Source organism: Dipodomys spectabilis, unplaced genomic scaffold (genome assembly GCF_019054845.1).
Source record: "Dipodomys spectabilis isolate Male_0828 unplaced genomic scaffold, ASM1905484v1 ptg000125l, whole genome shotgun sequence".
Classification (NCBI taxonomy): Eukaryota; Metazoa; Chordata; class Mammalia; order Rodentia; family Heteromyidae; genus Dipodomys; species Dipodomys spectabilis.
Window position 1 is genome coordinate 20,046,707 of NW_024870802.1, and position 13,948 is coordinate 20,060,654.

The following is a 13,948-nucleotide window of genomic DNA, read 5'->3' on the forward strand; positions in this document are numbered from 1 at the left end:
TGTTAGACAATCAGGTTATGTTTACAGACAAGACAATTAATAGCCCTGCTCTCAGGAAACTTTCATTTGAAAAGATTTGTTTGGAGTCAGATCTGAATTTGAATACTGCTTCTTTTACTAACAAGCTATGGAACTTTGAGATTCTTACTATCTTCATTATCTTACTTGTTCCATCATCATAATAGGTTGGTTTTTTTTTTAAAAAAAGAGAGATCTACAGAAAACACCTAGCAATGTAATAAACAGCACAAGAGCCATGACTGTTAAAAAGTTATGGAAAGAACATTTCTGAGACACTAGATGGCCACACTTTCAAAAGTTATTGCCTTTAATGCACATGTGACTACACCTTCTAAGTCCTTACCATCATCTTCCCCAATCCTCTACCTGAAGATTTCTACGAGTATCTCAAACTCTTCCCCCCTTCAGTTTTTATGAACTTCATAGAATAGAATAGTTATCAAAGAAGTTAATAATAAAACAGGGGGTATACCAGAAGAATTGAGGTTTTAGCCTATAATGAGTCTAAACTGAGAGTTGAAGTGTTCACAGGATCAGTGTTTACTTAGTGCCTAGTCTATGATACTAAACATAGCACTGGACAAACACTGTTTCACTTAAGTCTCAAAGCAACTAAAGGTTATCATGCTCAATTTACCAATGAGTAAAACAGACATGGATTATATACATTAAATTGTCTGTTCAAAGGATAAAGTTAGGTGTAGATCTGGTAGTCAATTTCAGGTCAATCTGACTTCAAAACCAATGCTGCCGATTACATAAAGATTTAACACTGTTATTTAACAAAAATCTGTTGTTCTGTCTCTTGAGGTACCCTGTTAACTGGGTCAGATTGCAATGTCATATGTCTTTGATAGTAAGATATATGTAGTCTATGTGTGGTTCCCACTGGGATTTCTAAGTGTTCTAGATTCATGACTAAGCCATGTTAGCTCATAAAATAATCACTGAAATAATACACGGTGAAGTTCACATATAATATCACCTTTGTATTAAAACATACTATTCAAATTATCTTTTTAAATTGATAATATATATATTTTTGATAATTATTATCAAGCTTACATGTTGGAAGATTGTAAGCTCTTGCCTTTCAAGCTCTATCTTCCCCAAGGGAGTTTTAAAATATGACTTTCTTTTAAGGAAAGTAATACAGAAAGGCATGTGGGGCTTAGGTAAGGGCCTTTCTTGTTCACTTGGAATGTGGATAGTGTACATCTTATCTCATTGATATAGGTCAAGGATAGCTGAGAGGATCAAAGTTAATTAATATAAAATATTCCAGCTGGTGCAATGTTTCATGCCTGTAATCCCAGCTACTGCAGAGGCAGAGATTAGGGAATCATGTTTCTAAGCCAGCTGGGGCAAAAAATTCATGAGATCCTCATCTCAATGAAAGGATGGGTGTGGTGGCTGTGTGTTTTTTGTCATCCTAGCTACATGGGAGTATATTAGGAGAGAATTGTGCTCTAGGTTGGCCTGGGTATAAACATGAGACCTTATTCCAAAATAACCAGAGCAAAAAAGGCTAGAGACATGGCTCACATGGTAGAGTTTTCCTGGTAAGAACAAGGCCCTGATATCAAAACCCAGTAGCACTAAAATAAAATTATAAAGTATTAATTTTGAGCAAATAAAGCCTTGAAATTTTCTCATTTTAGGTGTTTAACTATAAATATTACTCAGGAATTAATTTTATACATACATTTAAATATTTATTTTATACTATTGGAACAGTCCTAATGTTGGCTTAACTACTCATTTAAGAAACATTTACTACATGTGTGCCTATGTAGAAACCACAGATATATAATGCCCTGATTTCTCCCTCGAAGAGCTAAATGACTAAGACATAAGGTAAACAGCACATCACTTGTATATCTGAGGAACTCACTGAAGTCATAACAACTTAAGTCAATATTAAACTGGGTTTTCAAGAAAGGTAGTAAGTATAAACTTCATGTAAAGGGAGCAACTTAAAGGTATGAAGGAAGGTTGCTGGGCGCCAGTGGCTCATGCCTGTAATCCTAGCTACTCAGGAGGCTGAGATCTGAGGATTGCAGTTCAAAGCCAGCCTGGGCAAGAAACTCCATGAGACTCTTATCTCCAATAAACCACTCAGAAAACTGGAAATGGCTCTGTGGCTCATGTGGAAAAGGGCTCCCCTTGAGCGCCCAGGCCCAGAGCTCACGCCCCACGACCCACAAAAAAAAAAAAGAGGAAGGTAAGTACAGAATGTTACAGAATTTAGTAAAAGATTATACTAAGAATGAAAAGAAATAAAAATTGATACATAGCTTGAAGAGAATTATCATGATCAGATGGTGTTAAGGCAAATAAATTTAATAGGGTAACATAATTAGAGAGGGAAGAACAGGAAGGAAACATTTAAAAAAACTGGGATGAGACAAAAACTAATTATATAAGGTGTTGGAAGCCGGAAAAAGAAAGGACAGATTCACTCTCTAGAATGAAAGGGAAACCTCTCACTACTCAGAATGTCCAATGTATGCGGCAGGAGAAAAAATGCTTATAGTCAAAGTTGTGTCTACTCAAATTAGTTTTAGAAATTACAAGAAGTTTGGCAAAGGAATAAGAAGATCAACATTAATTAAAATAAAGCCATCATCACTTCATATGAAAAGGTTTTTAGAAAAGAAGTACAGTGGAAGTATTTCTGCAGTAAGAATTGGTCCCCACTCTAAACAAACAAGAATTCCAATTTAAATTTTTCCTAAAAATAAAAATTATTTACATAAAAATGAAAGCTAGAAATAAACTTGTATAAAAGTAGTCTAGATTCTCAAAGAGATTTCAAAGCAATAATCTGACCTAGCAAAATAAAGTTAATGGGAGTGAATTTCTTTCAGTTAGTATTGGTATGTGTCAAAAATCAATAATGGCATTTCAGCCAATGTCTCTCTCATTTCATGGCCACATTTACCCTGGAGATTATTAATTTACTTATTTATTTAAATGTAATTTGATTTTTATTATTAAGGTGTTGTACAAAGGGGTTACCATTTCACAATTCAGGTAACATGTACATTTCTCCTTTGCACAATATCACGCCTTCCTTCATTTTCCCCCAGTGTCCACCTCCTGTCCCTGCCCACAAGTGGCATAGTTCATTTTCCACATAGTGCATACTAAATACCATGTTTGAATTTGTCTACCCTCCCTCACTTTCTGTGCTTCACTTTACCACCACCCCCAAGAAGCAGAAAAAGATTTAAAAAAAATTAAAAAGCACACACACACACACTACCACCACCACTAACAACCCATATTTCCTGGAAATTGGTTTTGATAAATAGTATTTTAAATATTCAAGGGAGTTCCTCCCCTACTGTATCCTCCTTTGGTCTATGTAAATGCCTAGTTGTCTAAGCTATCATGTCCAGTTGTATTTTAGATCTAGTTTCTACATATGAGAGAAAACATACACTGTTTGTCTCTTTGAGCTTAGCTTACTTCACTTAACATGATTTGTTCTAGGTTCATCCATTTTCCTGCAAATGACATAATCCTATACTTTCTAATGGATGAATAAAGTTCCACTGTGTACATATACCACAGTTTAAGGGGCCACTCATCGACTCCAAGGCATCTGGGCTGTTTCCATTATTTGGCCATTATGAATAGTGCAGCAATGAACATAGATGTGCAAGTGTCTTTATGATATCCTGGCTTGTAACATTCTGGGTAGGTGCCCAAGGGTGGTATGGTTGGGTCATAGGGAAGTTCTATGTGGAGATTTTTTTTTGTATGAAAAAAATGACATCAAACTGGTTCCTCCAACTCCAAATTAACAATAAACTACAGATTAAAAATAAAATTATAATCTAGAAGCTTACCAGTTAGTAGAGGTTTCATTCTTTGAAATTTTGAAGTTCAAATCAGCCATCCCTCCTACCGGTACTCTGTCACTTCCAGTAGTAAAATGAAGCAACTTTTTTTGAAGATCAAGAGGGAATCCAAGTACAACATCCCAAAAGTATCTACAGAAGAAAATTTACTAAAATATTCTGACAAAAGCCTTAAAAATCATAACAAACTAATAAAAACTTCTGAGAAAAAGTTTCCTTAAACATATGTACTATCATTGGACTGGTTCAAGGGGTAGAGTGCTTGCCTTCCCAAGTTTAGTTCTTAGTATTGCAAAATTGTTAAGAAAAGCTGGAAAAAAAGGATAATCTTAACAAAATTAAAGGAAGTTTTTATTTATAAATCAGATTTTTTACTAAAATAACTACATAAAAAATAAAATTTTTATGACATTATTTAAGTAATCCTAGAATGGATAATTTAGAACCTTTTTTCTGATATTTTTATTATCTTTTAGTAAGTGTACAAAGGAATTGTCATTTAACAAAGCAGTGTATGAATAAAATGTACCTCAATCAATGTCACCCCATTCAATATTCTCAACCATCTCTTCCCTTCCTTTATTCTTTTTTTCCCCTACTCCTCTTAATTTTGTAGGATATGCATTGAATTCTTGACTATACTCTCCCCTCTTCTCTTCATTTTACCCTTTTCTCCTTCATCCCAATTCACACCTTTCAAAGTACTCACTTCCTGGTATTTATCTTGTTGAATATTGACTTTGCTTTTCTGTATTCTCCCTTGAATCTACCATATTTCAATCAAAACATTTGTGTGGGGGATGGGCAGGTAGCTCAGTGGTAGAGTGCTTGCCTTGCATGCATGAGGCCCTGGGTTTGACTCCTCAGCACCACATAAGCAGAAAAAGTTGGAAGTGGCACTGTGGCTCAAGTGGTAGAGTGCTTGCCTTGAGCTGAAGAGCTGAGGGACAGTGCCCAGACTCAGAGTTCAGGCCCCATGACTGACAAATGGAATAAAACTCCATTGTGTATATATAACAAATTTTCTTGATCCATTCTTCCACTGAGGGGCATCTGGTCTGATTCCATTCCTTGGCTATGGAGAATAGTGCTGCAATGAACATGGTTGTGCTGGTGGCTTTACTGTAGCCTTTTTTTTTTTGGGTCCAGTCGTGGGGCCTGAACTCTGGGCCTGGGTGCTGTCCCTCAGCTCTTCAGCTCAAGGCTAGCATTCTACCACTTGAGCCACAGCACCACTTCCGGCTTTTTTCTTTTTGCTTATGTGGTGCTGGGGAATCGAACCCGGGGTTTCATGCATGCAAGACAAGCGCGCTACCACTAAGTCACCTTCCCAGCCCTACTGTAGCCTTTTTGATAAATGCATAGGAATGAAATTGCTGGATCATAGGGTATGTCTATGTTTACCTGAAGAACTTCCATACTGTTTTCTAGTGTAGTTGAACAAGTTTATATTCTCACCAATGGAGTATTTGGGATCCCTTTTGACCACATCCTCACCAGTATCTGTTATTGTTTGTTTTTTGATAATGGAGTGAGATGAAAGCTCAATGTTGTTTTGATTTATACTTCCTTTATAGCTAGAGATGATGAAAATTTTTTCATTTATCTATTGGCCATTTTTACTTCTGAGAAGACTCTGTTAGCTCATTAGCCCATTTATTAATTGGGTTGTTGGTTTTTTAAGTTCTGTGCATGGATACAGAGTCTATTTCTGTCCTACATATAATTATAAGCCTTCTTTTTTAACAAAATACTATTAAAATGCTATTTATAAATATAGCATCCCTGAAACTTCATGATCAAAGCTATTTTTTAAAGTAAAATTCCTTTACTTTCTTTAAATAGAAAGCTTCTTATATAATTTTCTTCTACTTTACAATATTTCCATTAATTGATTTAAAACTTGTAAGTTATACATATAAGCAAGCTACATTCTTTGTGTTCTATTTCCTACAGTCTCATTAGCATAACTATAAGGAACTCACCTTATAGTTACATCTGTTTTTGCATAGCCATCATATTGAGTACTTCTCTGCAAAGCATGCATATCCAGTTCAGGACTTCCACAGACAAGAATTTCAACTTCTTCTGGACGAAGCAGCTGTCAATAATTATTGGCCAAAATAGTAATTAAAATCATAGGTTTTTGTTTTTTGTTTTGGCCTTGCACCAATGGTTCACATCTATAATCCTAGCTACTCAGGAAACTGAAATCTGGGATTGAAGTTGATAGCCAGACAGAAAAGTCTATGAGACTCCTATCTCTAATTAAGCTGGAAGTGCAGCTGTGGCTCCAGTGGCAGAGCACTAGCCTTGAGCAAAAAGCTTAGGGGCCACACCTAAGTCTGGAATTCAAGCCCTTGGAGGACACACACACACACACACACACACACACACACACACACACACACACACACACACGATTAAAAAAAGCAAGAAAAGAAAAAGAGATTAAAGACCTAAAATCAAAGAACAAACTGACATTTAATTCTGATTTTCTCTCTCTCCATTCCCACAAATACCAGTATATTCTAATTAAAATTTTATTAGAGTTCAGTAAAGTATTTCTTTTCCAAAGGTGCTTTTAGCTGGAAAAATAACCTCCTCTTGCCCTGAAGTAATTTCAATAGTCCACTTCTCTCCTATGAAAAAATAATCAACAAGTGGCATAATGGAGTTCTGTCCTTAGTAGCTGAAGGGTTTTATATGACATTTCTAATACTCAACCCCAAATTTACATGGTGGCTAAGTCAAAACAACCATAGTTTACCATTATTCTGGAGAGGGCAACTCATGGTTGCTAAAGGATTCTTTTTTTTTTTTTTTTGTCGGTCGTGGGGCTTGAACTCTGGGCTTGGGCGCTGTCCCTGCAGCCTTCAGCTCAAGGTGAGAGCTCTACTGCTTGAGCCACAGCACCACTTCAGGTTTTCTAGTTTATTGGAGATAAGAGTCTCACAGACTTTCCTGCCCGGGCTGTCTTGAACTGTGATCCTCAGATCTCAGCCTCTTGAGTAGTTAGGATTACAGGTGTGAGCCACCGGCAACCGGCGCTAAAGGAATCTTAAGGAAGTAGGAAGCAGTTAGCAGTGAGAAAACTGTGGCTTTTACTTGGAAGCTAAGTGGCATTGTCCCTTGGGTTTCTATCTGGGTAAAGTTTTTTCTTAATTTATATAATTAAAATTATTATTGTACCAGGGTTTGAACTCAGGGCCTTGCATTTGCCAGGTAGATGCTCTGATCTATCACTTGAACCATACCTCCAGTCCTTTTGGCTTTCATAGCTAGACTATGATTCTATTTATGCTTTCTGCATAATTGGGTTGACAGGTGTGTAACCACACTCAGCTTTTATTAATTTTGATGGGGTTACTGCGAACTTTTGCCTCAGCTGATGTTGAACCATGAGCCTCTCAATCTCGATCTCCCAACTAGCTTATTAGGATTATAGCAACTTCAAAGCCATGTAATAAACTGGGATAACTTTTTTTGGGGGGGTCCTGGGGGGGGGTTTATTTCAGTGCTTGATTTTGGGAACTTGTGCTCTTGCTTAGATTTTTCACTTATAGCAATGCTTTGCCACTTAAGCCACAATTACACCCAAGCATTTTCCTTGCTGGCATTTTTGCTTGGGCTGGCTTTCAAACCATGATCCTCAGATCTCAACATCTTGAGTAGCTAGGATTATAGGTATGAGCCACTGGCAGCTGGCCCTTGGGGAAAGCTATAAAGGCTATACTAACAGCAGAAGGGGGAGAAATGAAGTGCATGAATAACTTTATAGAGACATAACAATGAATTGGGAAAGCTGTGTTTGTTTCTATTTTTAAAAGAAGAGATTTAAATTAAAAATTTTAATTTTAAAATATTTATTTGTCTAAGTTATACCATTACAAAACCTAATTAAAAGCTCAATTTAAAGTTTTAAACTCACCATTAGGGCATTTGAAGCACATACACTATGAAATCCATAATAAAATGCAGCAAACTGCTTATAGATAGATTTGTTGAGAAGGAAGTCAATATAGAGCTGTACATATTCTGGAAAGCAATTGTACATCTGTTATATAGAAAAGGTAAACAGTAAATAAACACTAATTCATTTTAATTAAAAGTGTGTCTATCTTACCTTTTCTATTTTGATTGGTAACTGGAATTTTATCACCTCCTGGCTTTAAATTATAAGACTTAATTATTCCAAATTCTTCTTGAAAAACCTGATGAGAATCATAATAGGATATTAGTTATATTATTGGTTCAATAACAGGCTTCAATTGAACAGGTTTCTAAAATTTAAAAAGAACAATTTTCTTCTCCCATCAAAAAGATAACTACAGAAAGGCCAAACAATTGTGGCATTTTGTTTATTTATTTATTTGTAGTACTAGAGTTTGAATTCAGGGTGATGGACTTACTAGACAGGCATTCTACCACTTGAGCCACTCTCTCATCCTTTTTGTATCATGGAGTTAAAAAAAAAAAAAGGTGCCTTAATCCTATATGGAAATACAATTTAATACTTTAATGGTAGCCACAAAATTTGTGTGTCACCCAGACCCAATACTCAGGTCTTTGGAGCTATGTAGATCACTATAACATCTACCTTCTGACTATTCGAAGAGCAGTGGGAATAACAGTGTTTTAGTCTGACCCATCAGCTTCAACTCTTAACTTCTTGTGGTGACAGTACAGGAGTACTGTCTATTTTGAGAGGCTGAAAGTCTCAGAGAGTAACTGAATCAAGAGAATATCTAGTGGATTATCTTGAAGCAGTTTTGTCAAGTTCTCATCTACTTGTGTCTCTCTAGGTGTCTCTATCATGCTAACATCCTCTAAGAAGGGGATTTTTCATCTTTTCTAATGGTGACTATTTAGTACATATGACATTTTTCATATATAAAGTATATGGCTGACAAACATTTATATGTCCTTTGTAGTACCTGAAATGTTGAATAGAAATCTTCTTCAACATTGCCTTCATATGATAAAAGTTCACTTAATCCATGGGCCAATTCCTATAAAAAGAAATCTGTTATGTCTTTTAACATTTATTAGCAGTACTTCAAGTAAATCTACTGTAGTTCATTTCCATGTGAGACAATGGGTAAACTTAGATTTCAAAATAAATATTTGAGATGTATTTTCCAGGACTCAAATGCATGTTACCAACTTCTGCCATCCAAAAGCTTGGAAAAACTCATTAGTTATATAGGAGGAAATTATCCATTTTTTAAAACCAGATTTAACTGTAGGATCTATTCTTTTTTTTTTTTGGGTCCGGTCATGGGGCCTGAACTCTGGGCCTGGGCACTGTCCCTCAGCTCTTCAGCTCAAGGCTAGTGCTCTACCACTTGAGCCATAGCGCCACTCCCGGCTTTTTTCTTTTTGCTTATGTGGTGCTGAGGAATCGAACCCAGGGCCTCATGCATGCAAGGCAAGCGCTCTACCACTGAGCCACCTTCCCAGCCCATGTAGGATCTATTCTTAAGCAGCAAGCTAAGCATAACTCTAACGTGATTTTCAGCATAATTCACAGCTATTTGCTAGATTATTGTTTATGAATTCGTGGTGTTTCATGAAAAAGCACAAAAATTCTATTTTAGGACTTATCTTTAAACATAAAACATAGAGATCACACATGTTAAGTAGTTTATACTCTGTTACTGTGTCTTCTCTCAGGTACAAGGTGAGAACAAAGGAAGAAATACTATATTTTGTTATAACTTAACTTACCCATGAATAAGAATTTAATAGGAATTTGATTTTTTTTATTGTAAAGATACTATACAGAGGGTTACAGTTACAAGAGTGAGGTAATGAGTACACTTCCTCTTGAACATTGTTACCCCCTCCATTGTTTTCCCCCTACCATCCCCTCCCTCCCTCCCTTCCCTGAGGTTCTTTTTTTTTTTTTTGATTGTGGTTAAGTGATTACATAATTTCTGGAAATTCACAGTATTGTGGAATAATGATGCTCATTTAAAGTCACAAGTTCATTCTAACTTTCCTGGAGCAAATTGTCTATCACAGTCTGTTATAACGGTGTTCACATGTTATATACCCTATATGTGATCAGCAGCATGGGGATATTTAGTAGTGGTTCAACCAGATGAGTGGGAGTTCTTTGTTTCTTAAGTCCTGTTAGTTTTGTCATATCACCTAACATTTTGGATTTAGCATCCACTTATCAGGGAGACCATGTACCGTTTGTCTCTTCATTCTTGGCTTACCTCGCTCAACATGATTCCTTCTAGCTCCATCCATTTCCCTGCAAATGCCATTATTTTGTCATTTCTAATGGCTGCATAATATTCCATTGTGTATAGATACCACAATTTTTGGATCCATTCATCTGTGGTGGGGCATCTAGGTTGTTTCCATATCCTAGCTATTGTGAACAGTGCTGCAATAAACATGGAGGTGCACGTGTCCTTGTATATTGGTTCCTGTTGTTCAGGGTAGATGCCTAGAAGTGGTATGACTGGGTCGTAAGGGAGGTCAATCTTTAGCTTTCTAAGGACCCTCCAGACTGCTTTCCAAAGTGGTTGTATAAGTGTACATTCCCACCAGCAGTGTAATAGGGTTCCTCTTTCTCCACATCCCCTCCAGCATTTGTCGTTGGCTGATTTGTGGATGTGGGACATTCTGACTGGGGTAAGGTAGTATCTCAGGGTTGTCTTTATTTGCATTTCCTTCACCACCAGGGATGATGAACATTTCCTCATGTGTTTCTTTGCCATTTTTATTTCTTCATTTGAGAAGTCTCTCTTTAGTTCCCTTGCCCATTTAGTAATTGGTTTGTTAGGCTTGGGAGGGATTAGTTTCTTGAGTTCCCTGTATATACAGGATGTTAACCCCTTGTCTGATATATTGCTGGTAAATATTTTTTCCCAATTCGTTGGTTGTCTTTCTAGCTTAGTTGCGATAGATTTAGCTGTGCAGAAGCTTTTTATTTTAAGGTAGTCCCATTTGTCGAGTCTTTCTCCAACTTGTTGTGACCCTGGGACTCTGTTCAGGAAGTTCCTTCCTGTGCCTATTAGTTTAATTTTGTTTTTAAAAATAAAACTAACATAGTATTTTTATTTTTGATTTTATTTATTTTTTTGGGGGGGGGGTCCAGTTGTGGGGCCTGAACTCTGGGCCTGGGCGCTGTCCCTCAGCTCTTCAGCTCAAGGCTAGCACTCTACCACTTGAGCCACAACGCTACTTCCGGCTTTTTTCTTTTTGCTTATGTGGTGCTGAGGAATCGAACCCAGGGCCTCAGGCATGCAAGGCAAGTGCTCTACCACTGAGCCACCTTCCCAGCCCCTAACATAGTATTTTTAAATTATTCAAAGTTGCCAGGTACCCGTGGCTCATGACTGTAATTCTTGCTATTAAGGAAGCTGAGAGCTGAGGATTGAGGTTTGAAGCCAGCCTGGGCAGAAGAGTCCATGAGATTCTTATCTCCAATTAAAGAAAAGAAAGTCCAGGCCGGGCGCTGGTGGCTCACGCCTGTAAGCCTAGCTACTCAGGAGGCTGAGATCTGAGGATCGCGGTTCAAAGCCAGCTCCGGCAGGAGAGACCGTGAGACTCCTATCTCCAATAAGCCACCAGAAAACTGGAAGTGGCGCTGTATCTCAAGTGGTACAGCGCTTGCCTTGAGCTGAAGAGCTGAGGGACAGCGCCAAGGCCCAGAGTTCAAGCCCCACGGCCGACAAAAAAAAAAAAAAAAAAAAGAAAGTCCAGGACCAGCACACACACACAAAATTATTCAAAACTTATAATACTTTTAATTTATTTAAAATTATGAAAAAAGATCAACAGTATGGATTAGAATGTTCTAATATACTTCATATAATTTTCATTCCATTAAAATAATTTTTTATATAATCTAGGCTGGGTATAAATTTGATATGATTGTTATCATTTGTTTTAATTTTTAGTAAAACCTAATGTTTGCATAAGGAAACTACAACTCAAGAAAGGTTTAGTAACTAATCCAAGTTCACAAAGCTAGTTAGTGGCAGAGCCAAGTTTCAAATGACTGTTTCTCAGACTGTTCCACTATTTTTAAAGGGTTTAGGCATGCTACAGTGTGGGTGACTAAGAAAGGTCTACTTTATCTTTTCTATTTTGATTGGTAATTGGAATTTTATCACATCTGGACTTTAAAAAATAAAACTTAATAGAAGGGGAAGCTAAGCAAAAATGGACTAACTTTTAAAGTAGAAGGAACCATATTTTAAAAGAACAGCATTAGAAGAAAAAAGACTGTGCAGATGAGATATTAAAGGACAAGTTAATTAAGTTATACTTACAGGCATAATTTGACATAAGTCATCAATGGTAACACTGCAGATGCCTACTGGTGTATTTTGGTCATCAGGAACGATGGGAGGGCTCAATAATTTCTTGTAACAGCAGGGAGGGAAACGAATATCCAAGGTAATGCTGTTATAAACTGCTAGTCCCATAAGCTATGCATACTAAATGTTAAGCATTAACATAAGATCCATGGCAACAAATGAGCTTTGAATTATGCATCAGTCTATTTCTTCCAGTCTTAACAATGAATTTTTAATTAGTCCCACACATTTCCTTTCCTCTATTTCATTTATTTTCCCCTTACTGTATGTAATATAATTCCTTGATTACCAAAAGTCATGTAAAAAGGTTTAGTTGATAGAATTAAATAATCATCCTAGAAAAGAAAAGCTTATCAAAGATTACAGTAGATAGTAACTTCAGACATTTCTGCAAATTATCTAATAAAAATTTCCTAAATCTAAACAAGCAAATTGGTGGTTTTCTAAGCAGCAGCAAAAGTTTATTCAGAACTTATTTCAGAAAACATAACCATTTTAGCTATTTTAAAATTAAATGCAAGCCAGGCGCTGGTGGCTCATGCCTATAATCCCAGCTACTCAGGAGGCTGAGATCTGAGGATTGTGGTTCAAAGCCAGCCCAGTCAGCAAAGTCCATGACACTCTTATTTCCTCAATTAACCACCAGAAAACCGGAAGCAGCACTGTGGCTTAAGTGGCAGAGTGCTTGCCTTGAGCTGAAGAGCTCAGAGACAGCCCTCAGGTCCAGGGTTCAAGTACCATGGGGAAAAAAAAAAGCATACTGTTAAAAGAGCTGAAATAAAAGAGCATATGGATATATGCACACTATTGGTAAGTTAATAGAGCAAGAAATCTCCCATAGTTGGGGCTGGGAAGGTGGCTCAGTGGTAGAGCACTTGCCTTGCATGTCTGAGGCCCTGGGTTCGATTCCTCAGCACCACATAAGCAAAAAGAAAAAAGCCAGAAGTGGTGCTGTGGCTCAAGTGGTAGAGCACTAGCTTTGAGCTGAAGAGCTGAGGGACAGCATTCTGGCTCCACGACCAGACCCCTCAAAAAAAAAAAAAAAAGAAATCTCCTATAGTAAAACTTTAAGGCATTACTTTGAGTTTATTCTAAATGTCAAAGTTAAAAAGTTATTGATGTTATATTTATAAACTTTGTCTATTGTTTTCTTTAAAAAATTTTAGATCAAATTTTATGTTTGTTAATTTTATATGAAATTATTTAAAAATAATTCATTTCATAGTCTCAAAAGGAAATTTATAAGCATATGGGCTGACTAAATTGCTGAAAACAATTAAAAACACTGGAAGAGTGCCAATATTTATAAGACAGAATCAAGGCTGTTAGTTAAGGAATAGATATACTATTTTATAAGTAACTATATAAAGACTGACCAGCATTCAAGAGAATACTGATATATATAATATATAACTGATAATAGTGGTGATGATGATAAACATAATACTGAAGTTAGTTTTTGATTGACTACAGCATTGAGAACTTGGTAATGGTGGTATCATCTTCTTTGCCAACTGGTGACAACTTGTAACATTTTTCATTGAAGACTTTTAAATGTTATAATTTTGAAATCAGATTTTTCATAGTGAGGAAGTAGGCTGTTAGATTTGCAACAGGGCACTCACATGCAGAAGCCTATTTCATTTAGCACTTCATTGATCTGCTCTGGTTGAAGCAGGGATGGGGATGAGGTAGCTTTTCTTCTGGATGCAC

The 13,948-nt window shown here is 36.7% G+C and overlaps 1 protein-coding gene across 1 annotated transcript in view; it reads right to left on the reverse strand.

Annotated features, from left to right (window-relative positions):
- Positions 1–13,948, reverse strand: part of Hectd2 (HECT domain E3 ubiquitin protein ligase 2) — a 70,660-nt gene that overhangs the window by 2,431 nt on the left and 54,281 nt on the right. Inside the window, exons 15-20 of the mRNA XM_042689310.1 lie at positions 12,188–12,346; positions 8,828–8,902; positions 8,017–8,104; positions 7,822–7,928; positions 5,876–5,991; positions 3,879–4,022 (exon numbers count right to left, since the gene is read on the reverse strand). Coding sequence (XP_042545244.1) covers positions 3,879–4,022; positions 5,876–5,991; positions 7,822–7,928; positions 8,017–8,104; positions 8,828–8,902; positions 12,188–12,346 — 689 coding nt within the window. The remainder of the gene's footprint in view (positions 1–3,878; positions 4,023–5,875; positions 5,992–7,821; positions 7,929–8,016; positions 8,105–8,827; positions 8,903–12,187; positions 12,347–13,948) is intronic.